Genomic DNA, 23801 nt, shown 5'->3' with positions numbered 1-23801 from the left:
TGCATACTATCTACTTGGGGCACATGTAAGTGTCATACTATGTATTTTGGGCACATGTAAGTTGCATACTATCTACTGGGGGCACATGTAAGTGGCATACTATGTATTGGGGGCACATATAAGTGGCATACTATGTATTGGGGGCACATGTAAGTAGCATACTGTCACACATCTGCCTCTGAAACATACAGTGCTAGAAGGAAGAAGGGAAATGTGGGCGGTGGGAAAGTTCTTAATATAATGGGGTGGGGAGCTGGTCGATTAATTTAATAGAGAGGGTGGGTGCTAATAATTTAACAGTGGTTGGGAAATATTAATTAATTGGTGGGGGCAATTTATTTGATGGCGGGGGTTATTTAATTTAATAGTGGGGTCATAGTGATGCCAATAAATTTAAGGTGGGGTCATTTTGTCTGCACGCCTCTATGGGGCGCGAAGATGAATGAGTAGACATTTCAGCCTGAACATCGCCTCGATATGTCACCACAGACTGTTCTGGAAACACATTGCGCTGAATTGAATCTTCCCCTTATAGTCTGCAAGCACTATTGCATTGTGTATCAGAGACTGTCCTGATAAATGTTATATTAATATATACTGTAAGTAGCTAAGCTAAAGTGCTGGTAAATTTTATTATAAGAGGAAAATTGTACTCTAAAGATCCAAGCACTACTGTACTAAATGTTTAAATCTGTCCTTTTAAGAGCAATAAATAAAAATACTAATCTGAAATGACTACTGTCATATATGATTATAAGTGCAGCGACTGGAGTTATACAAGTACAACCTAACTGCAAATAATTTATAATTTCTAGGCTGTGTTTATTTATTCAGTGCCAAGCGAGAAAATCACAGGTCTGACCTGACCCCCTCAGGTGGGATATCAGCCTTCCTGTACCCAATGACAGATATGCGATTGGAAATTAAAACCCTAATGAAAGTGAGTAGTCCTGTTCCTTTTCTGCAAAGAAAGGGCATAATTCATAGTTCTAGCATCATGTGCACTAACAGCAAATCCCCAAGGAGGTGCCAGAGATGATTTCATCATGCTGGTGAGTCTGCCTCTCCCTCCCCCTCTATCTGCGGTATCTCTCTAGTTACTGAAGTGAGAGCCCCCAGTCTGATCTCACCAGTTCCTGTCACGTTGTTGTGTTTACGCCTCATCCTCTGCCCAGCCTCCTGGCCTGATGCCTTGTTACAGGGAGGGAGGCCTGCAGCATATCGCGCAGGATACCCAGTCCCTCAGCACGGAGACTAAAGACTGAGTGGGGAGCTCGGGATGGGAGGGATCTGCCCTCATGTGGATTGTTTACCCTGATTCTACAGCGTTCTGAACTTCCACTGCATCCCCCCTCTCCAAACCTATACAGCATCCCCAGCCCTAATGAGGTGAATCTGCAGCAGACCCCTCCTAACGTTCTGCTTTGCAGGTAAGATGGCTGTGCTCTCTGCATGTAAACAATTCATTCTGGGCTGCGTGACTCACAGGGAAAGTGATGAGCAGACGTGCTCAGAGTGAAGCTAGAGCCCATCTGTATAATTAGAGGGGTGGGCACGGTATCTGTTCTGATGACCCTCAGCACAGCCAGACAGGGCTTGAAGAATGTGTGGAGGATGTAATGAAGCTGCGTTGCTATTTTTTAAAGTACAGTCACTTTTTAAAGTTCCCCGTTACAGATCATGTGATGTGTCCATGGTGCTGATAACTAGGGACACTGCGATTGGCACTGTACCTATGGGCTATTGGCAATAGCATGTTGGTTTTCAATGTTCTTTAACAAATGAACAAAGGTCCGAATCTATTCATGTAAAATGCTTAACTGAACAATCGTTTGCTGTGAGCGGCACTGTGCAAACCAATGTTTTATACATATTAATGTTAGTACAGTATTTTTTGAATAGTCAGTAATACTAACCTTGGTTTTGAGGTCATTTGTACAGAAGTTCCCAGTAGTCCAAGAACCACAAAGCACTTTAATTACATTTTATTAATTTCTTTGAGTCTCATTTACAATGTCTACAAGCTCATCTTACAACCCTCATCAGTAACTCTAAAAATCCCTGCCAGTATCTTCTGCAGTAAATGACTATGGTTAAATAATGGGTTAATGAATTAAACATGAAAGTGAAGCATTACACTTTTCAGAAATACATTCTGATGTGAATTCCTTTCTCTTGTACTTGTGCGTACCAATAATTCCATTTGTTACATTTCATAGTAGTTTGAGGCTGCAAACTGTACATGGCAAGAAGAAATTGTGCTGTTCTCGCCTTGCTTGTGGCTGAGAAACTATTCTATCTGCAGAAGCTGTGATCTCTTTTCACACATATTTTCAGGACTGCTAACTCTGTGACGCACTTTGTAATCAGGCTCTGCGTAGTACAGTGAAAGGAGCCAAAAAAAAGACACAAGATATTTTTCAGTGAAAAAGTAGTAACATACTAAAGTCTTTGCATTTGAAAGAAAAAATATCTTAGGTAGCAGAAAAGTAATTTAGGCTGAAGCCCAACGGCAAAGTGGAGATTTCCCTATTAAGAATCGAGAATCCTCACCCTGGGAAGACGTTTGGTGGGGTGTAGGGTCCCTGTCAGAGAACCATGTTTAAATGGAGCCAACATTTGTTTGAGCACCCAGCTCAGAGATTTTATATATATATATATATATATATATATATATACACAATGTAAATTTCATGACTTTAATAGTAGATTGTAGAGTGTGTACATTTAATGTTGTCTAAGCAGCCAACATTGTCCTTTTTCTGCTTGAATAGGCAGCACTATATTGATTTTATCTTGTTCTCTTGAGCTGGAACCAATGCTAATGTGAGCTAGAGTAGTGTTATTAAGTCACTTCCTGAAAGAAGAAATTTCTGCTGCATATTCAGAAATAGATCCCTGTTCCCTATTATTCATTCACAATTCTGTTATTCACACAAATATATCATTATGGTTACTTGAGGATCTGTAGATCATTGTGATCTCTCCACCCAGAGGGAAATATTGGTGTCATTATGGGCTAGTGCACTTTTTCTTGGGTGTAGTTGTTTAGCACCTAATGTTCACATAGACCATATAAGCAAGTTGGATGTTGGATCACAGATGGGAAAAAGTAGAACAAACTTTTACTTTATTCTGTCCGTTTCCTCATTGATATTGGCTCAGCAGCCGTGTGTGCAACAACGGTATCTCGCCATAGAAATCTATCATTTCTATGTGAGCTTCTGTCTCCTTTCACCTGTTAAAGACAGAATTGCATGGGATGGGATTAACTAATGCCCCTGTGTACATAGCGACTGTTGCAGCCTTTGTAACCTTTGCTCATATTTTTTTGTGATCTGGTTACAATGCATAGAGCCCTGTTGTATACATACAATAGAGGCAGACATTTTGTGGGCTCAACTAATAATGGTTTCACTAGAAACCATTGGCTCATGAATATTAGTCCCAAAGTGTCTTGGTGTAACTAATTCCTGGTGCACTGGTTGGATGCATTCTCGGTAATATTAATGTAGCCCCAGAAATATCCACCTTCCCTATGTAGAGGCAACTGATAATCATGATCAGCAATTTATATAGCGCAACTAATTCTACAGCACTGTACAGAGAACTCACATCAGTCCCTGCCCCATTGGAGCTTACATTCTAAATTCCCAAACACACACACGTACACAAACACTGAGACTAAGGTCAATTTAATAGCAGCCAATTAACCTACAAGTATGTTTTTGGGGTGGGGGGGGGGGGAGAAATCCAGAGCACCTGGAGGGAACCCACGCAAACACGGGGGCTATGGTCGAGAATCAAACTCATGTGCTGTGAGGCAGAAGTGCTAACCACTGATCCACTGTGCTGCCATGATGATATTCAAAGTGCCCCTATTGTCTCCATAGTGAAAGTAGCCATTTGTGAGTTGAACCAATGTTCACAAGCTTGTGGTCTTTAAATGAACGGAACCAGTGATATCACTTATGGATATTTTACTAAAGATAAATGCAAACATTTGCTTTGGTTGAATATAGTCTTGTAAGCACCTAATGACAGTGTTTACCAACCAGTGTGACACAATTGTGTTATTATAGCAGGCAGGATATGTCACAAGAATTTATGGGAAATGGGAAAATTAAAAAAAAACATAAGTTGAAAGTCTTAGAAACACTTTGTCAAATTCCAGGGCAGCACCAAAAAAGTGAACAGAAGATGTCCTGCTATATGTTAGTGCCAGGACCTTGCTAATATACAGGAACCTCTTCAATGTACTATTATTGGGAATGGGTTTCTTTAACATGCTTTTTGATTGGAAATCCCATTTAAAAGTTTAGACAGCATGACATCACAAGAGCTCGCATGCTAGTCTTTTTCTTGCAGCTTATTCATGGATCAGCGGTTTAGGTAAAATCTGTTTTAGGGAATATTTTGCGGAAAGTTCTCCATCTACAGAGCTCTGTTCTATAATTTCCATTTTTTATGCAGAGTTCTCTAATTTTGTGATGAGATTATTTCAGGTATTTCCACTATTTATTGGTCAGCAGCATATGATACCTTTTTTTATATCGCAGTTAATACAGTATATTTTTTGCCATATCGTCCCTTTCCCGTCCGGGACTGCCGCCAAGCTGAGCGACCTATACTTCTATTCCATACTGTCTTCAATAGCGATTAGTACCTTCTATGTAAGTTATTTGGGAGTATGTTTGGGGCAACACTGTACAGGAGACTGTATAGAATCCTATGGTTTAGGTTAATTAATTTTCTTTTCATTTTTTTTTACAGTAAAATTAATGGATGCAGTGGTGGAGGGTAGAGAGACAAGAGCATGTGGGGTGCACAATTACTAATTTAAAGAATACTTTATATACAGTGAGCCTCAGCTTCATATACAAACATGGGTAGTGATGTATGGGTTGGCTGTACTATGTATGATTTTACATGTAATAGCTTTAATCTTATGCTGGTACAGCTCAGGAATTACTTTCTGTTACTTTACTGAAATTATTCTATTACTATTCTTCATACTGTAACCAGGGGTGAATTTCTGATATAAAAAGTAGAATGTGACTTTATGATTAGCTACTTAGGAAAACTTAACTTTAAATAGTCAAAACTGACCCCTTGAATATAGCTAGTAGGTCAGTCAGGTAACTCAGGTGTCACCTCTGTTTTGTCATATCTAGACCAGATCAGTATGGGGCAGGAAGTGCTATGAACAGCATGCCATGCGCTTGCATTGCCTGTAGGCCGTGGCAGGGTAAATGAGCAACGTTCAGCACGGTCAAGCACACGTCTTCAGTTTACCGGGGGTTCCCAGTAGGGGAGGCACATTTGTTGTATGGAGGGCATATTTCATTGTGAAGGTTATGTCCAAATGTTGACAACCTCTTTAACATGCAGCAAAATTTGAATAAACTATACCTAAGGGATGGGGATAGCGCTGTTTTAATGAACATAGATGTTTCAAATAAGGATATCTGTCGGTGTAATATTCTGTTTATTTGAGATTTAATTAAATTGGAGAATGTGAGTTAAAGTACAAAGTTTGCCCAGAGCAGTGTTTCACATAAATTCATAATATGTATATGTTAATGGACTAAATCTTTCTCAGAGCAATGTGTCCTATTAGCAGTAATCATCGACATTTATAATTCTTCACAGAAGTTGGTCCTCGTTGTAATGGAGACACAGTCTTTGGAGCAGCAAATCCAAAGTGTGGAGCGGAACATCACGTTCCTAAAAAAGGAACAGCTGGACTTGCTGCACGATCTTCACCTGGAGATTCTACGGCTGCAGAAACGTTGTACAGGTGAGCTTATATTTGGTTTTAAATACTTTTCTATAGCCTGTTTTTACTTTTCCATTATTTTTTATTTTATACATTGTGAGTGTTCTGTTGCATGGTTATACTTCTCTAATTTACACCCAGTCTTCTAACCCCTCTTGTCGTCTTGCCACCTGCAACTTAATTCTTTGTCCACCTGCACCTCCCCCTTTCTCCCCCATAGCCAATGATTTTTTCACCTGCTTCAAAGACAAAATTATCCCCATTCGACAAGATATTTCCTAATGCAAAATCCTGCACACTCCACCCACCTTCTCCTACACTCACCATTCCACCCTCAGTTCGTTCTCTCCAGTAAACGGAAGACAAAGTTTCTACACTCATCTCATACTCTCACTCTACAATCTGCCCCCTGCAAACTTCCCTATGACCTTCTCAAATACCTCTACTCCACTGCATGCTCACCTGTCATACCTGTCTCTCTCCACTGGCACATTTCCATTCTCCTTTAAACATGCACTCATCTCACCAATCCTAAAAAAAACATCCCTCAACCCAGTCTCTCTCTCCAACTACCGTCCTATTTCTCTCTTCCCCTTTGCTTCCATCTAGTTGAGCGACTTGTGTACAGCAGCCTATCACACTTCCTCTCCTCTCACTCCATTCTCAACTCTCTGCCATCATGCTTCCGCCCTCAACACTCCACTGAGACTGCACTCACAAAAGTGTTTAATGGTCTACTTACAGCAAAGTTTAAGGGTCACTTCTCCATTCTCATCTGACTGGACCTCTCTGCTGCCTTCGGCACTCTTGATTACACTCTTCTCCAGCACACCCTTCACTCCACTGGCCTTAGTGACACCGTTCTTACCTGGGTCTCTTCCCACCGATGGAACTGCTCCTCTAGTGTCTTCTCTTGTGGAGTTAATTCACATATTCAGCCTCCAATACCACCTCTACGGTGATGAAATCCAAACCTACCTCTCTTCTTGTATAACCAACTGTCCCTCTACTGTCTCCACATGAATGTCCCAATGCTACCTAAAGCTCAACATGTCCTTTGCTTTATTCCTCACATCCAATCTCTCTCCCAGTCCTGTCGCCACCACATTAGAAATATTGCGAGGATACGCTCTGTACTTACCCAAGATGCTATCAAATCTCTTATCCACTCTCTCATATTAACTGTTCCCTGTGTCCTCCAGAATCCAATTCATATTACTCACCCGTGCTTAAAAAACCCTCAGCCAATCCTCTCCTTAATACATTGGCAAGTAAAAGGGCAGGGTTGTAAGATGAAGGGATGAATTTATAGTGGAGGAAGTCTGTGGCACTCAGGTACCGGGTCTTTTTTGGTGTGCAATGATTGAGGTTTGGATGATCAGAGACTTTGGGCCTAATGCTGAATTGGATTTACACCCATTTGCATAGCGTAAATTGTGAAAATTTGCACTAAGCACGCCCACAAACAGCACACGCATATGCACGCATCTCACACTTGTGCCTCCTTGTGACTGAAGAGATGAAACAGGGGAAGGAAGGGATGGTCTAGTAAATGCGGCTGAGGCTGACCAGCACGGAAACCCATATACGCCTGCTAGAGGGCAGCTGCGAATGCACGCTAATAATGATGGCGGTAGCCAGCTCTAGCATGCACTTGATTAGCTGATTGCAAATTCACCTCTGAAGCCAATAGGTGCTTTCCTCTGTGATCGTGTATATATTATAGGATTTTCTGCGTGTATTGTAAAAATAATATTTTGTTACTTTCATTCAAACGCAAGAATATTATATCTGTTGTATTGTAGAGCGTTTTTTATTTAAATCAAGCCTATGGTGAATGTGTTTTTCACTATTAAAACAAATGTTGACACACTTTTCTTATTGCCTGGTTGCGTGTTTGCGCATGTGGGCGTAGGTTTGCCTGGTGTAACCCTGGTACATATACTACAGGTGCAGAGCTGGACACACCTTAACAAGCCTCTGACTCAGCATATGGGTGTAAACACGCTATTTTTACAGGACACTATTTGAGTGTAAATTATGCCCAACATGCATCCAACTCAGCATCTGGCCCTATATATGGTTGTGGAGCTGTATTGTCTTAGGCTGGAACGAGTGTCTTGTTGTAGAAGGAGGCAGCCTGATTGGGTAGGACAGGGTAGGTAGTTGTAGGAGGGGCAGTTGTTTTAGTGAAAATGAGAAGTGGAGCCGGTCAAGAGTATTGTATGTGTGTGCGTGTGGATTTGGCTGCAGGGGATAGCATCACGTTAGGTGAGGCTGAAGGAAAGGAGGTTCTTGTCTGAGAGTGGATAGGCCAAGTTGGAGAAACTAGAGAGCAAAAGAGGGAGAAGATAAAGTCAAGGCAGTGTCCATCACCGTGGTTGGGAGATGACTAAAATAGACCAAAGGAGGAAGTAAGTGAAAGAAGTTTTGTGGCATCAGAGGCAGTGGAATAGTAAATGGTACTATTGAAGTGCGCTAGTATGACAGTAGGTAAGTCAAAAGCAGGCAGCAAAGTGGGATAATTTGTGATGGAACCAGAAACAGCTTCAGTATGTTGTCATCTACCAAACCTATTATATTGTGCTTTGGATCTCACTATTAAACTTTATATATAAACAAAGTGCAAATGTGCAGTAACCAAGCAGACACTTTTTATATTGTCTGACTTGCACTAGATTGATCATCGCTGATTTCTGATTGGTTACGATGGGTTACTAAACATTTACACCTCATTACTATCTGTTCAAGACCATGGCATGAGAAGTAATGTCTCTGGTTGTGTTGAGCTCCAGGTGAGCATGGTTCCACACTTCTTCACTACTGTTGCTAGGATCCCTCCTATCCGGGGCCACAATGCGTTGGAGTATATTGCCAGCTGCTATTGTCAAAAGCTTATTGATCAGCTTAGGCGATAATTAATGTTTATAGGAGCTTATTAGCAGTTGAGATTGGTTTTGATACAGTTGAATAGATTTGTAAGATCCACTTTCTGTAAATTAGAAGTTGTACCAGCTAAACTGCTATCTTATTCTGCCATCTGAGCACACTGCTGTATAGCTAGTGCTGAACAATTGCCTTGTGCCAAATTCCCCAGGGTGCTCAACGCCAACCTTCATGTACTGTCAATGTCTTTCTAGCAGCATATGGGGAGGGGGTGTTATAACAGTGCAAAATAGCAAAAAGAGATTAAATCCACCCTGACGATCCAATAACGGATACAGGATGAAAAATTGTACTCTTTGCAGTGCTCCAATAGGACAGATCTCCTAGCGATCAACTACTGCCCTCATTCTTATATTTTTCTGTTCTGTTTCTGGACAAACTCTTTATTTAATTTTTGTTTCTTTTCCATGTTACCTGACTTTATGCCTTAACAAAATGTGTTTAGCCTCCCCTATCCTGTGTCTGAATGTAGTTTTAAATATCTGCTTAAGTGACTCCCCTACGGTAACTGGCCGTTAACATGCTGAGTAAATTTGACATTTTGTGGATTAACAGTAAGAGGGGTGTATGGAGCGCACACTGTTATTATATGCGCAGGAAGTCGTATTTCAAACAGAATGTCTTCATGCAGTGCTGGCGTCTGCCTCTGTACTGTCTTCTAATTAATAAATATCTATGCATAGGTGAATACATATCTTTACTATAAGCAGAAAAGCAGAGCGTAAAACGTGGTATCAATATTACCAAATATAAACCAGAGGGGGCAGGGACAAAAAACACACATCACACACAAAAAAAAGTGATCAGGTCCTATATCAGACTCAAAAATAAAAGGGATCAAGTCCTAAGTACACCAAACAAATCAAATATAAAGCATTCACAATATTTATTAATGTAAATCAATAACATATAAAAAGTAAGTATGTGTGCACACAGTAAAAAGTACTGAACAGGGGCCTAAAATATAGGTAAGGATCTGCCTATATAAACACCTTACTCTAAATGCAGATTACATATGGAGAGCTATATACAGTAGTAATACAACAAAACTCTGAAATAGTAATTAAATGCATGTGTTAAAAAGTCCTTATTCCACAGAGTCGTATGCTTCAAATGCAGGTCACAAGAACATAGAAAGATGTCTGCAGTGATATTAAAGCTTATGGGGTATAAACAAGTGAAAAGCCGTAAATTCAGTGAAAATGGGAGGGCTTCCAACTATTTAGCAAAGCCTCAGTCAGTGAAGGCTCTCGTCGGAGGTAGCCCCAGCTGTGGGCCTTTAGAAAAGCCTCCACATGCAAACCCTAATTATCAAGGACAGCGGCTGTACCAGTACCGGCCCATGCATGAGCAAAGGGACCCTACACAGGCCTGGCGATCAGTGTCGCCAGGATGCTGAGCATCACTCAGCTGCCCTGGTGACATTCTCTTGATAAATTGTGAGACTGCCTTGAAAAATAGACCCCTATATCTCAAAACATAGGGGTCGATAACAGTAATGAAACTGCAATATAAGTTGTAGACAGTGGGCTCCCATATATAAAGATGTCATGTATGGAAATTAAATAAGCTAGACAGCTGAACTCCAGTACAAACTCAGTCCATGTGCTATAATCATCAAACGATTATTTGTTTGGCAAGCCGCACCTTACCCAGTGTGAATGTGATATATATATAGAATAAAAAAGAGAAGTCTGTTTGTTGGCGAATATCTTCCACAGGTCTCAAGGTAAAGCTGCAGCACCTTACATAGTTATTTAGTATTGAAAAAGTAAACTATTAGACCACATAGTGACAGAGCGACAAATGTTGAAAACATAATTTTGCTTGTAAACAGTTGTGTGACTGCTGGAAGGAAACCTTGCCCCCAAAACAGCATAACGACAACGTGACAAAGCAACACATCTTATTTTCTAACTAGCATTTTTGGTCTATTTACCAAATAATTTGCTAATTTATAAACACTGCAACACATTAGAAATCGGACCCACGCAACGTTGGGTGACCCTGTAGTATAAGTATATATATATGTAACACCCCGTCTGGTGTTATTGTTCACACCTCCCAGTGTGTGGCCTAGCACTAGGACCCATAGGAGACACACTGGGAATGTTGTTTAGCAACATCAGGCTGGTATAAGGGGATCAGATCCTGTGTGGAGAGTCAACCAGGGACCCAGGGCAGAGGGGAGGAGGTCCTGGTACCCCCCTTGTAATCTGGGGAGCTGGTCCATCGCCTACCACCACAGGGGCCATAGTACAACAACACTAATACTAGTAATAGGGCAGATGTCAGGGATAAATTACCTCAGAAAGTGACAGAATGATAGAAAGGAGCAGCACACAAGGAGTGTCTGTCAGCATCCAACTGAGAGATATTACCCCTGAGAGGACCGGAGAGAGATATTACCCCCGCAAAGGACAGGAGAGAGATATCAGCCCAGCAGAGGACGGGAGAGAGATATCACCCCCGCAGAGCACGGGAGAGAGATATTACCCCTCAGAGGATGGGAGAGAGATATTACCCCTCAGAGGACCAGAGAGAGATATTACCCCTCAGAGGATGGAAGAGAGATATTACCCCTCAGAGGACCGGGAGAGAGATATTACCCCTCAGAGGACCGGGAGAGAGAGATATAACCCTTATCTGTGTGGAGTTTGTATTTTCTCCCCGTGTTTCCGTGGGTGTCCCCCGGGTGCTCCGGTTTCCTCCCACACTCCAAAAACATAGTAGGTTAATTGACTGCTATAAAAATTTACCCTAGTCTCTCTCTCTATCTGGGTGTATGTATGTTAGGGAATTTAGACTGTAAGCTCCAATGGGGCAGGGACTGATATGAATGAGTTCTCTGTACAGCGCTGCAGAATCAGTGGCGCTATATAAATAAATGATGATGATGATAATGAAATATGTCCAACTAATATGCTATTATCAGGAATTGCCGTGTACATAAGCATGCATTTACATATATATATTATTCATTCATCTATATTCATCTATATATATATATATATATATATATATATATATATATATATTAGAAATATGCTGCATTTCTTAAAGATGCAATAAAGGAGCGAGGTATGGAGAGCCAAGATGTTGTTTCCTGGATACAGCAGTCACTCACATAATTTTTAAGTGCTTCAACAGGCATTTGACTACAAATAAGAATATAGATCTAGAGGAGTTGACATATCTCATCTACTTCTATTTTAGAGAATGTTATATAGAGTCTTTTTTTTGTATACAAAACAGAAATGTTATTGGATTATACCCTCATATATAAGAATTGTAAAGGAAGCTCTGGTGTTAGAGAAAAGATAAGCAGAGTGAAAAACAAAAGTTCATTATACCTACTTGAATAAAAATATCCTTTTCTTTGGCTGAAATTTAGAGAAGCCCCTTTGGTGAGCAGATACAAAAGTATTGGTTCACACCTGATATTCGTAGCTTTACCCAATTGTGAGTGATTATGTTATTTCGTATATATCTGAGCAACAGCCCTCTATTAGCTGCAGACAGAGAAACACCTCTATCTCCCAAACAAAATAGTTCTGAATTCCCTCCAAAAGTTTGGATGGTTGATCAACAAACAGAAGAACCAAAAAGTACCTTCCCAGAACATGGCATTCTTGTGAGCATGGCTCAGTATCATATAAGAGTTGGTTTCTGCTCCAGATTGCAAAAATACAACCCAACACTCAGAATTTTAAAAGTCTTGCCTGCCAAAGAGAGTTCATATGCTTTCTGGGCACCTTGCCAGTTAAAGTCGTTATGTTCAGATAGACAAAATGGCCAATAGATTGTTCCGTGGGCATTGAGATTATGAAAAAAATATTGTCTTCTTGGTGGATATAAGAAAGTTTGAGCAATAACAGATTTCTACCAGAAGTGGACTGGAATTTATTAACTTCAAATGTCAATGCTGTAGCATGAGGAGCCCATCGTTTGGTTCAGGAAGCATTGGATTTCTGGGAGTACAATATGGCGAAGGTGACGTCCAATATAATACATTTGAAGGTGCTTTATCAAGCACTGAAATCGTTTTCCACATTACTACAGATTCCAGAAGTAAGGATAAGTAAGGACAAAAGAATAGCAGTTGGTAGGTAGCACCATGGGCATAACTCTGCAAAACGAGTTAGAAGAACTAATTGCCTGGGGTGTAGAAGAATCTTCTTGCAATGATAGCAGTTTAGTTTTCAGGAAAGGGCAATATAACAGTGGATGGTTTGAGGATGGCAGATGCAAGACCGAGTGGTCTTAAAATCCAAATTTGTTTCAACATAATTGACAGAAGATGGGGTTGTCCATAGTTGGATGTGATGCCTATACATTTCAACAAAAAAGGAGCAACATTTTGTTTGAATAGTGGGTGGAAAAGACTTTTTACTCATTTTAGATGCAGTGTACACAGCAATAAAAATGCATAGGTATCAAATTGAACAAATACAGAAGCTCTATTCACTTCGTAAAACAAACTTGATAAACAAGAGGTATACATTTCTTTATTGCTTGTTTCCAGTTACTTTGACATGAACTAGGTGGACAAGAGTTAGATGGATCAAGAAATTACTCTACATATATCTGCGTTGACTGAACTTTTAGGTCTGTAAAATATGATATAAGTACACATTATTAAAGTAATTCTATCGTTTTCAAATAAGCATTGCATAGGTGATTGTATTGTGTTTCTAACGCACAAAGTAATTTATTTTAGCAGATGTAAATAGTCAACAATTCAATACATTATTATATTATGATACAGTACAGTACAACCAATACCAAAAGATACATACATACCACTGCTATCGCATGCGCTTGCTGCACTAACCACGGGCACCCCTGGACAGTGATTCACCTTTGAATACTGTGATCAGTGAAGTCTGAGATCTGGGTGCACAGCTATGATAATATATACACAGTCAGTGTTACAGAGAACAATGCAAATTACGTGGCTTGCTTCTATAAGTCCAGACATCAGATGGGTCAAGGCTAAACAGGTCATAGGCTGATTCAATCTAAGGAATCCAAAGGTGGGGGTCGTCTCTCCAGGGAATGAGCTCCTTTCTTCCCGCCAATGCTCCAGTTACAATTAACATTTCATAGCCAACATCATACAAAGGTTTATTCCCTAATATCAATAACTAAAGTATGCAATGTGCGATCTCTTCGCCGACTGCACCGGACAGCTGCTGATGATTAGGGTTTCAATATGATACTAGGCATGATACCTTTCCTATAACCTGAACCTTGAATATCACTGAAGTGTACATATAATCATTATATATATATATATATATATATATATATATATATATATATATATATATATATACTGATAATAAACCAAATACTATCTGCTCATAAATTACAGTGTAACGCAACCAATATGAATATGAATTATATAAATAACTAAATGTTGTAATGTGAGTGTGTGCGTGCGTATTTTACCGTGCGATCGCACATGCCACGTGTTACGTGGCGTACGGATCGCAATCGCACGGCAAAACAATATTAACCAATATACTTTCGTTCATCCAATTATACGACTTCGACAACATATAATTACCAGATGAGTGAGCAATTTGGCCTACTTGGATGGATAAATTGCACTTATTTCATTGTTCATATTGCATTGCGGGAATGAGATCCTGGATTTCTGGGATAAATGATGAATCCATGCTTTTGTGGTGAGGTTCATTAATTATTTTACCACAATATCTAAACCACTACAATCCAATTGGATTGAATTTTGCGTGGGCTAAAAAACAATTTAAACTGACCAACCAAAATCACACAATGAGGCTGATTCAATTGGGCGCAATCGTCCTCAGAACTTTGCGGCCGCGGATTTTTACTGTTAGTACGATCAAAAGTAATGCTCAATTTTGCTCGCAAAGAAAAATGAGCGTTACTTCTGTAAAAAGAAATCTGTGTGAGGTGTTTTCTGGAGGTACCTTGCGCAGATTGTTTTTTCATCTGATTTCCCTCCCAATGTGTGAGGTTCTTCCTGGTGCAACATGTATGCACCATCTGTAAGAAAACAGCAATTTTCACCCCAGGTTACATGAAAATGCAGGATATGAGTCTGAACTTTTTCCTTTCCTCTATATGATACATAAACACCATAACTGACTCATGAGCCTTAATTAAATTACATTGGAAATTGTTTTTGTTTATGAAGGTAATAGAGGACTTGCAATGGTTCAACAAAACAAATGTGTGTTCATGCTACAATTACTGCACTGCAGACTCCTAATAGAAATACAGTACCTAGAGGGTTTAAGGTTCACTGCAGATAGTGAAACATTTCACTTGACTAATGTAAGAATTCAACTGACTAGGGCAAGCTTTAAATAATTAAATTCTTCAATCCTGAGATGTACTGGAAATAGATAGAAATAAAGCTGGTATGTTCATGGAAATGACACAGAGGAAAACATTAACATATAGATAGCCTAACATTATAATAATAACAAATATGTTGCTTTAAAGTAAGGGGATAATTCTCACATTGGGTAAAGTCCTTTAAGGTTCATTCTTAAGAAAATGAATGTAGGACTATTTATTTTTCAACATGATGATGTGTTTTGATTTTAGGTGCCTCAGTTATCCTTCTTATAAGGTGCAGTTTGACTGTGCTGACATATACTTAGCAGATAAACACACATGTATTTAGAGCTGCCAGACGGATCTCTTTTCAACTTATGACCAGGAAATGGCGGGGAGCGGATCTTTGTGCAATGTATAGATAGCACTATGGCCCGCAAATTTAGGGGAGATACCTGTGCAAGATTTATACACTCCCCATTCTCATGTTCAGGTGCATAGCTGTCAAAATATTAGGTTTTTGCATTGATCTTTTCAGTTTTGGAAGCTTGTAATTTTTGTTTAGTGTAGATAAAGACAAGATAAAAAATCAGACCAAATACAATTGTTGTAAGCTATACCAAGCATTTTAAATTAATTTGCAGCACATATTTTTATAAGGAGAATAGTTATATTAATAATATTAAAAGGTCCATCCGGTGCCTATTTTTTTATAACTATAAAAATATGGGTCTTGATAAGGCTTACATTAGGTAACGGATTTGAACTTCACCACTAGGGTTCGGCTGATGAGAGAGATGCAAACATAATCAGGGGAGAAGCTAAAAAGACACGTTTATTGGGCTGCAAATAAGGGAGAGACTACTGGTGAGGGCGATAGATGGATAAAGTAATCAGGATCGGGTAACAGGTAAAAACAGGCCTGGATGCCTGCCATTTTGTCATAGGCTGGGCTATAGTGTTTTAAAAGAAGAAAGGAAGGATTGATTCTATCTAGTTAAATGTATTTTTATATATTACAATTATTATTAAAACATATTGATATAGTGTTATATTTTACTCTTAAAAGAGAGCCTTTTAGTTGTAGATTATTTAATATGTAACTAAATGGATCAAGTGGAAGAAGTAGCGCAGCACTGGTAAGTTACAATGGCATCCGTATCATTATCAAGTGCCTTTCTCTTTTATAAAGTACTGCATTAAAGAAATCTCTCCTAGTGTTTTTCTTACGTAATTATGTCATTTTCTGGCTTGTAATTATGTAAGTTTGTTGTTTGTATTTATATAATTTTGTCACTTATGTTATTTTGTCATTTTATTGTATGTTCTAACCCCCTATGTATGGTGCTGCAGAACCCTTGTGGCGCCTTATAAGTAAATGATAAAAATTATAATAAAAATAAAATGCTTTTTTCCAAGAATAAGGCATTTTAAAAAAAAAAAACACTTCTCTTCTGGTAATGCCATCTGAGGATGGTGCTATCGGAATAGAATGTATTGCCACAATAGTTAAATAGTCTCCTACAACGTGGATTATCACCAGTGGTGACCCCATTAATACACAGGGGTTATGAAAACAAGCCCTTTTGCTGGTGAAAACATCCATTTTCCCCAGCAAAAGGGATTTTAGCCCTTTGATATATCAGCCACTTATCGATGTGCCACTGCTCATTGACCAGTGCTGGGTGCTTGCCCACAGGCAAAAACTTGCCAGTCATTTGTCCTGTGTGTTATGTAGTGGGTTATATAATTAAGTCTGTTATCTAATTCTTTAGCTAATATCTTACCATCAGTGTTAATCATTGATATAGGGTGATTTGAGCTACATTCCGTCGTTTTGACTTGGCTTGGGAAAGAAAACTATAAGGGCTTGCTTCATAGCATGGCCATGGATCTGCCATGTGGATCTTTTTTAATCTGTGCACCTGGAACCTCAATGCAATATAGAGACTCCTCTTGAGTAGTTTGAGTAAAAGGAGTGCAAGCTGTACTATCCTCAGTGGTCTTTATAGATTTAACTAGTAGGTCTGTCATATGTGTTGCCCTTGAACATAATATATCCAGGGAATATTGCTTCAAGACTTGATCATTTGTCTTTATTATTTAGACCCTTTATATTTCAAGATGTCATATTTACTTGGTATTCCCTCTGGCTCCCCATTCCACTACCATCACCTGAGATCTCTGATTAATCTTCCTAGATACAATTCACATTTCCCTCTCTCGTAATGATTCCTGATGTCACAGCTAGGCTGTTTAAGCTCTCTTTAGAGTGTCCTTTTGATGTTTTTAAATGTTATTCTTTATTGGTGAAATATAACACCTTCCAATAACACCTTTCCGGTCCGTACCCTGAAATTGAGCATTTTTAACATCATAGGTCAAGACTGGGAGACAGTTTGGAGAGAGTGAGTAGGAACCTGGCAAATTCTTTGAACAATACCAGGGCTGGTTAAGGAGGTCAGGCCTAGAAATTGTCCAAATATTTTTTTGAGTAAAACTTTCTCTACCTTGATGCTTACTGTATCTGTCAAGAGGGTTTTGGTGCTTTGCTATTGCTTCTTACCTTTCAAAGCCATATTTGCATGTTCCAAGTATCACTGACTGTATTTACAGTGTTATAAAGGTACTGGAACAATTCTTACTAGTTTATATCGCAGTCTGTGGGTAATGAGTGGAGCCCAGCCAGCGCAACCTACACTATTAGTGTACTTATTAATAGCAATATTGCGCTTTGTTCAGGTTGGTGGTCAAGATGGGCGCGTCTTTAGCCACTAAGGGGTATATTTACTAAACTGCGGGTTTCAAAAAGTGGAGATGTTGCCTATAGCAACCAATCAGATTCTAGCTGTCATTTTGTAGAATGCACTAAATAAATGAAAGCTAGATTCCGATTGGTTGCTATGGGCAACATCTCCACTTTTTGAAACCCGCAGTTTAGTAAATACCATCCAGTGATTAGCCTTAACTCCAGTTAAAAAGGCTTATTTTTAATTTCAACTAATTTATGAAAGGGTTAACGCTGGCAAAATGACTGATTTCATCAGCGCTAACCCCATTTTCTGACGATTATCTTCGTCCCCGTAGAGTGCACTGGAACTGCAAGCCTGGACTCGGGTGTCCAGTTCCAGTTCCAGATCCAGGAGGAAAAAAACCGAAATTGTATTTTAAAATAAAGCTTTTTTTTTCAGGACTGACCACTGACTATAGCGATACGAGGACCCCACTGAAGGCTGACAACAGCCTTCACTGCCTCTGGGTTTTGGTAAACAGGGATAAACCCTAAACCCATTGAAAACTCCCATTTTCGCCGGATTTAGAAGTTTTCAAACCATTGATAAATAGACCCAAATGTATGTTTTGTTTCTGTTTTTTTAATTAATACTATTTCCCTTGTCTTGTCTGCCAAATGCACTTGTTAATATTTGTAGTTTATTAGATCAGAGTATTTCAAATTTATTAGAATTGTTTTATAGTCTTGACATACTTTCCTACTTTTTTGCACTGCCGGAGTAGGACCAAGGGGCAAGTTTGGGGGTCATGAGAATGCAAATCACATCATTGAGACCTGGTCATGTTTATAAGAAGGGTAGGCAGAATCTGAGAAAACCACCCCTAGATTTTGTTTTCAAATATTAGCAAGTATCTTTCCTCCCTCCATGCCTTGCCAATGTTACAATGCTCTAAAATGTATTTTTCTGCATTTTTTTTATTTCACGATTTGCACAATAACTTTAAAACCATAATGCTTATTTGAAGCAATTGATGACACTGAATATAGTTCTGAATTATAAATAATTATGCTGTCTCTTCAGTTCAGATATTCATATTTCAAACTAGTTTTAATGGGATGTATTTGATCCCTAACATTACCATGTCAATATTCTGCCCACTAATAGTTTTGGATTCTGAATTTTCAATTTGGAATGTGTCAGATTGCTTATGACATTTTGGGGTTGCTTTGTATATGAACTTCCAGATATCTCTGGACTGTAAAAATGTTTATATAGCTGCAGTGCTTAATGTTTGGCATGGTCTCCAGTGTGTTGATGTTATGATTTTGTCAATGCAAAAGTGATTAGTAAGACATTACTGATCCAGTGATTTCCCAGAAAGACACCGCCAAATTGTTAAAGGAAATGGAAAGTCTTTTTAATTTGGAAAGATAAGCCAAAATCTTCCCCCTGACCAAGAGAACTGTTCTAATTCAGTGACTGTAAATCCAGGGTCATGTCAAATGTAAGACAAGGTGCAATCTGTGAGCATAGCACCAAGACAGGAATATACATGATCTTTTCTGCAGCATTATTTAAAATAATAATATTTTAACGTGATTCTCTTCACATTCTTTCTTGACATAAAGGATTTTTTAGCATAATTGCCAACTTTTTCTACCTTGTTTCCGGGAGATCCGTAGAGAGGTAGGAAAACAGGGATTGATGACGCTACTCTTGGTGAAAAGTGGGTTAGGCCACCAGCATATCAGTACACACAGTGGTGGGGTATTTGACATAATATCGTCAACGTGCCCATGCCACTAGTTATTTACTGGGGTGCACGTGGGCTTCATGACGTCATGTTCTGTATTCTGTACCTAGTTTGGTATTTGTGCCATAAAAATGAGAATAACCTTTTCTTTGTAAGGGATACAAATTAATCTTAGATTTTAGATTTAAATAAGTTATCTATAACTGATCCAGCCACAGTCTTCTTTCTTGATACGGCTTTTTTTCCCCTAAACATTTTACAAAAGATTGTTCACAGGGTAAAGAGCGGCAGTTTTAGGTGTTTTTTTTTGGGGAGGGAGGGGTGCGGTGTAAAAGCCCCCCCCCCCCCACAGGTTCCATGCTTTTGTTGTAATCCACCAAATGTATCTTTTTGGATTTATAGTACATAAGCATTGCTATATACAATGTAATTGGGAAGTATAAACAGATAACACAAGATAACATTTTTTTAAAGTTATTAGTACACAGTGCAGAAAGTAGTATATTTTGCAAGAAGAAGAGTACAGGTTTTTTGTTTCACGTCATGGCTCAGTTAGGGGTAGGGTCAACATGAAGCGATGTGCAGTCATGCAAAGCGCTTACTCGTGCAGCGGAGGCCGGCGTCACCCACTTTACAAGAAAGAGAAGCGGGATGCAGGAGGGAAGCCTACTCTCCTGGGAGTGCAGGACAGTAAAGCAGTTTTTTTTATATATAGAAAATGTGTGATCTACATACAAGAAGGTTTACAGAGTAAGCATAATCTATTTATGGTTTGTGCAGGCCTACAAATGGGAGTTTTAGCTGTGTATTCTTGCGTTGTGCTTTTCACAATTGCTGGAATAAAATCAAACAATTAAACAGCAGAAATGAGGATCATATTTCTGTATATTGTGCACTTTGTGTGGACCATTGATTTTCTTGAAGTAGCCTTTAATAGCTTTTATACAAGTGATTAAGTGTCAGCAGTATCAGTGTCACAACCTTCCAATACTCCAATTCATACTAATCTATATTTAGGATATTATTCGAGGCTGCTACATTGTTTTGTGGCAATATTCAATTCTGTCTACTGAAATTTGGGTGTGGCCTGTTTAAACGTGGGCTTGATTGGGAGGACCTAACTGGATTGGTGGCGTGGATTGGGTGGGATAGTAAAGATATTACCATTGCTGACAACATTTGAATATAATTTCTTTGTACACTTTGCAACTAAACAGGTACATGTTTGCATGTCATTCATGAGGCGGACCTTGCTGTTCTGTAACTAATGGTTATAAAAATATTTTTTTTTTGTATTTTAAATGCACATCCTTAATAAATGTTATAGGCCATGTAACCCTATAATTTTATTTTTCCCTTCGTATTTGTTTAAAGTAAATAGTAAGTGATGAATATATAAAAATTCATATTGGTCATTGTATTGTATATGCGCTATAAGATGATTTGTAATATACAGTAGGTCAGTATTGAAAATAGAGACATTTTCAGGAACAAACACTTTCAGATACAAGTCTTTGAAACATGGGGCGCCTGGAAATTAGGTACACTCGGCAAGTATGGATATAGGGGGATTTTAGTAGTTTAAGATTTACTCCACCTAAAACGTAAATTACATTTGGTTTGGGGTAGAATTAGGGTAGAATTAAGTGACCTAAAATAAAGTACAAAGGGTCTACTGCTTGGACACAAATTTTTTACTTGGGGTGGAACAGTGAATAAAAACTACAAAAGTTGTCATTGAGTAGTTAATGCAGTTAAATCCTGATTTCATATTTAAGGGCAGGTCCACTATAGCGTAAGAAACCAGTACTGTATTTGAAATCTTATTGCTTCCAACCAAACTACAAAACTATACTAAACATTCATCACTGCTCACTGTACTCTAATTATATCTCACCAAGCTTATAGTAAGGTCACCGTATTGGAGCGAGAGCTAAAATTAATGGTTTTAGAGATCACTTGTCATTTTCCAAACCTCAGTAAAGGCCACCGGGACCACTGGTGTACTAAATCACTCATCTGCACTATGTGGTATTTTACAACACAGTGGTCAAAGCAATTATGTTTAGCACTTTACAGAATTGCTATGGTCTATGATCCTGATAAATGAACATAAAATTGGAGCAGTAGAGTACTATTCACAGGAAATTGTTCAGTGGTGAGAAACACTAGGCAGCTGCCATCGTTCATGTAACAGACGTCCCAGAACACAGGTTTCTATAGCGACCACCTTGAATCTTTATCTCAAGTATCCTCTTACTTTGCTCATTACTGCCCTCACACTGACTGATTTATCCCATGTTCCACTGACTCCTGTATGATGACTTCGCAGGTCATATTATTTTGCAGTATTTTGCCATTTTATTGGTAAATGTATTGTATCCTTAGTTTCCTGCTCATGTTGAGAACCTAGATACAAAAAGAACCAGCAGTGCTGAACAAATTAGTGGTCTGTGTTCAGCAGCTCTCTATGATGGTTACATCCTTTATATGCCTTGTGCACTATGCAAGTGTGAATAACTGAGTTTTCCTACGCTCCCTCTACTGGGGATAGGGAGTAGAGAAAACAGCACATTTGCAGTAACTCTGCTTGAGAGTCTTCCCTTCCTGTGACCTAGGAAGGCAGCCTCCTTCCTGTGTCACAGCTGCCTTGCTTCACAAGCACCTGCAAGGCAGAGGAAAGGAATGAAATAAATATACCTTCACCCGAGCAGAGAAACCTTGTAGTGAAAAATTATCTTGAATTGTTATTAAGCTATAATCACTGAAAATCTGTGACTATTTGATGTAACTTTTGTGATCCCTCACTAAACTAGAGTGAGAAGTGTGGTATTGCAGCTTCATAATAACCTAGTGAGGTGGCTTGAACCCACCAGCAATCTTCCAAAAATAATAATTATATTATAAAAAATTGAATAGTTAGATATAATAGTTGTCAACATTTAAATCATAAAAATCCTAATATACAAGGCAGGCTTTTGAGGGTTGCCAAAACATAGGGGCCCACGCACGCTTTATAACCTAGGTAGAACCATCCACCTATAAACACTATTATGGTAATAACACATTAAGTAGACCTATACATAGGTAAAACAATGCAGTGGCCTTTTTTTGTTCCTCATTTAATCATTGTGGACTGAGCTAACAACGCTTCCAATGGAGAGGAGCCACTGCCTGGTCATCATCATCATCATCAGCTATGGTCGTGGCCTTAGGTAAACAAAAACTGATGTTTTTGAAAGAACTGAGGAGAGGGAAGAAGAGAGGACCACTGGTGGGGGAGAATCGTTGTAGTAAGGGGGAAAGAGAACCAGTTTGGGGATTTGTCATGGAAATAGTGGCAGATAATACCATCCTAGGGGAGAGGGGGGCTGGAAATTATGATTTTGTGCTATATTCAAATAGACAACAAATAGCTGCTGACATGTGACTGTAGCTAGGTTGGTTGCCCTAATTTTCTGTTGTCAACTTCTATATTTCAATGAAACAAAAAGCAGGAAAGTGCTGACCAAAGACACTAATTGACCCACATAAGGGTTATGCGTAATTCAATGAGACATTCATACAATAAAACCCATTGACGTTAATTACTGTGCAAATGACATATGTGAGTATGATATTTCCATGTACTACACTAAGAACATAATGATGGATCTCCAGATATTACAGTTAGATATTAATTATTACTATAACAGGTTCCATTTCAAACTAATAGAGTAATCTCTGTAAAGTCAATATCATATCATATCCAAAGTGGATAGTAGTGAAAAAAAACCTTCAGTGTAGCAATGCTAGCAGGGGAATATTTTTAGGGTACTTAACCTCTCAAGCAAACAGGAATATGCTTACATTCGGGTAACATTCTCACGCAAGCAAAGGCAGCCATCTGGTGAGATGATGGAAGCGATGTGTTGGTGTTTCTCTACACTCACTGTATTCCTCCTAACCGGGAGCTAGTGACGGCTTGAGTAGTAGGAGGTATCGTCCCCTTCTCACTTACCCTACATCATTAGTCAGTGATATGTGCTACATTAATGAGAAGAGGGTGATGGAGGGCTTTCAGATCCATTAGGCACTACACACACCTTCTTCACCATATGTCTAGCCTCGCCCATGATGGCAATAACCACACTTCCTCCAGTTTGGTAGGAGGGGCCCTCCATGGATATTGCACAGGACCCTGCAAGTGCAAAGCCCTGATGATATATATCCTCTTCATCTCATACAGAATAAGAACAGTTACATACTGTATGTA

The 23801-nt window shown here is 39.1% G+C and overlaps 1 protein-coding gene across 1 annotated transcript in view; it reads left to right on the top strand.

Annotated features, from left to right (window-relative positions):
* The first annotated feature begins 1098 nt into the window (after nucleotides 1-1098).
* Nucleotides 1099-23801, top strand: part of CCDC92B (coiled-coil domain containing 92B) — a 40605-nt gene continuing 17902 nt past the window's right edge. The window contains exons 1-2 of the mRNA XM_075196765.1: nucleotides 1099-1430; nucleotides 5653-5800. Coding sequence (XP_075052866.1) covers nucleotides 5671-5800 — 130 coding nt within the window. The 5' untranslated portion in view covers nucleotides 1099-1430; nucleotides 5653-5670. The remainder of the gene's footprint in view (nucleotides 1431-5652; nucleotides 5801-23801) is intronic.

The sequence above is a fragment of the Mixophyes fleayi genome, chromosome 2 (genome assembly GCF_038048845.1).
Source record: "Mixophyes fleayi isolate aMixFle1 chromosome 2, aMixFle1.hap1, whole genome shotgun sequence".
Lineage (NCBI taxonomy): Eukaryota > Metazoa > Chordata > Amphibia > Anura > Limnodynastidae > Mixophyes > Mixophyes fleayi.
The sequence above is the reverse complement of the archived record's forward strand: the minus strand, read 5'-3'. Positions and strand labels throughout refer to the sequence as shown.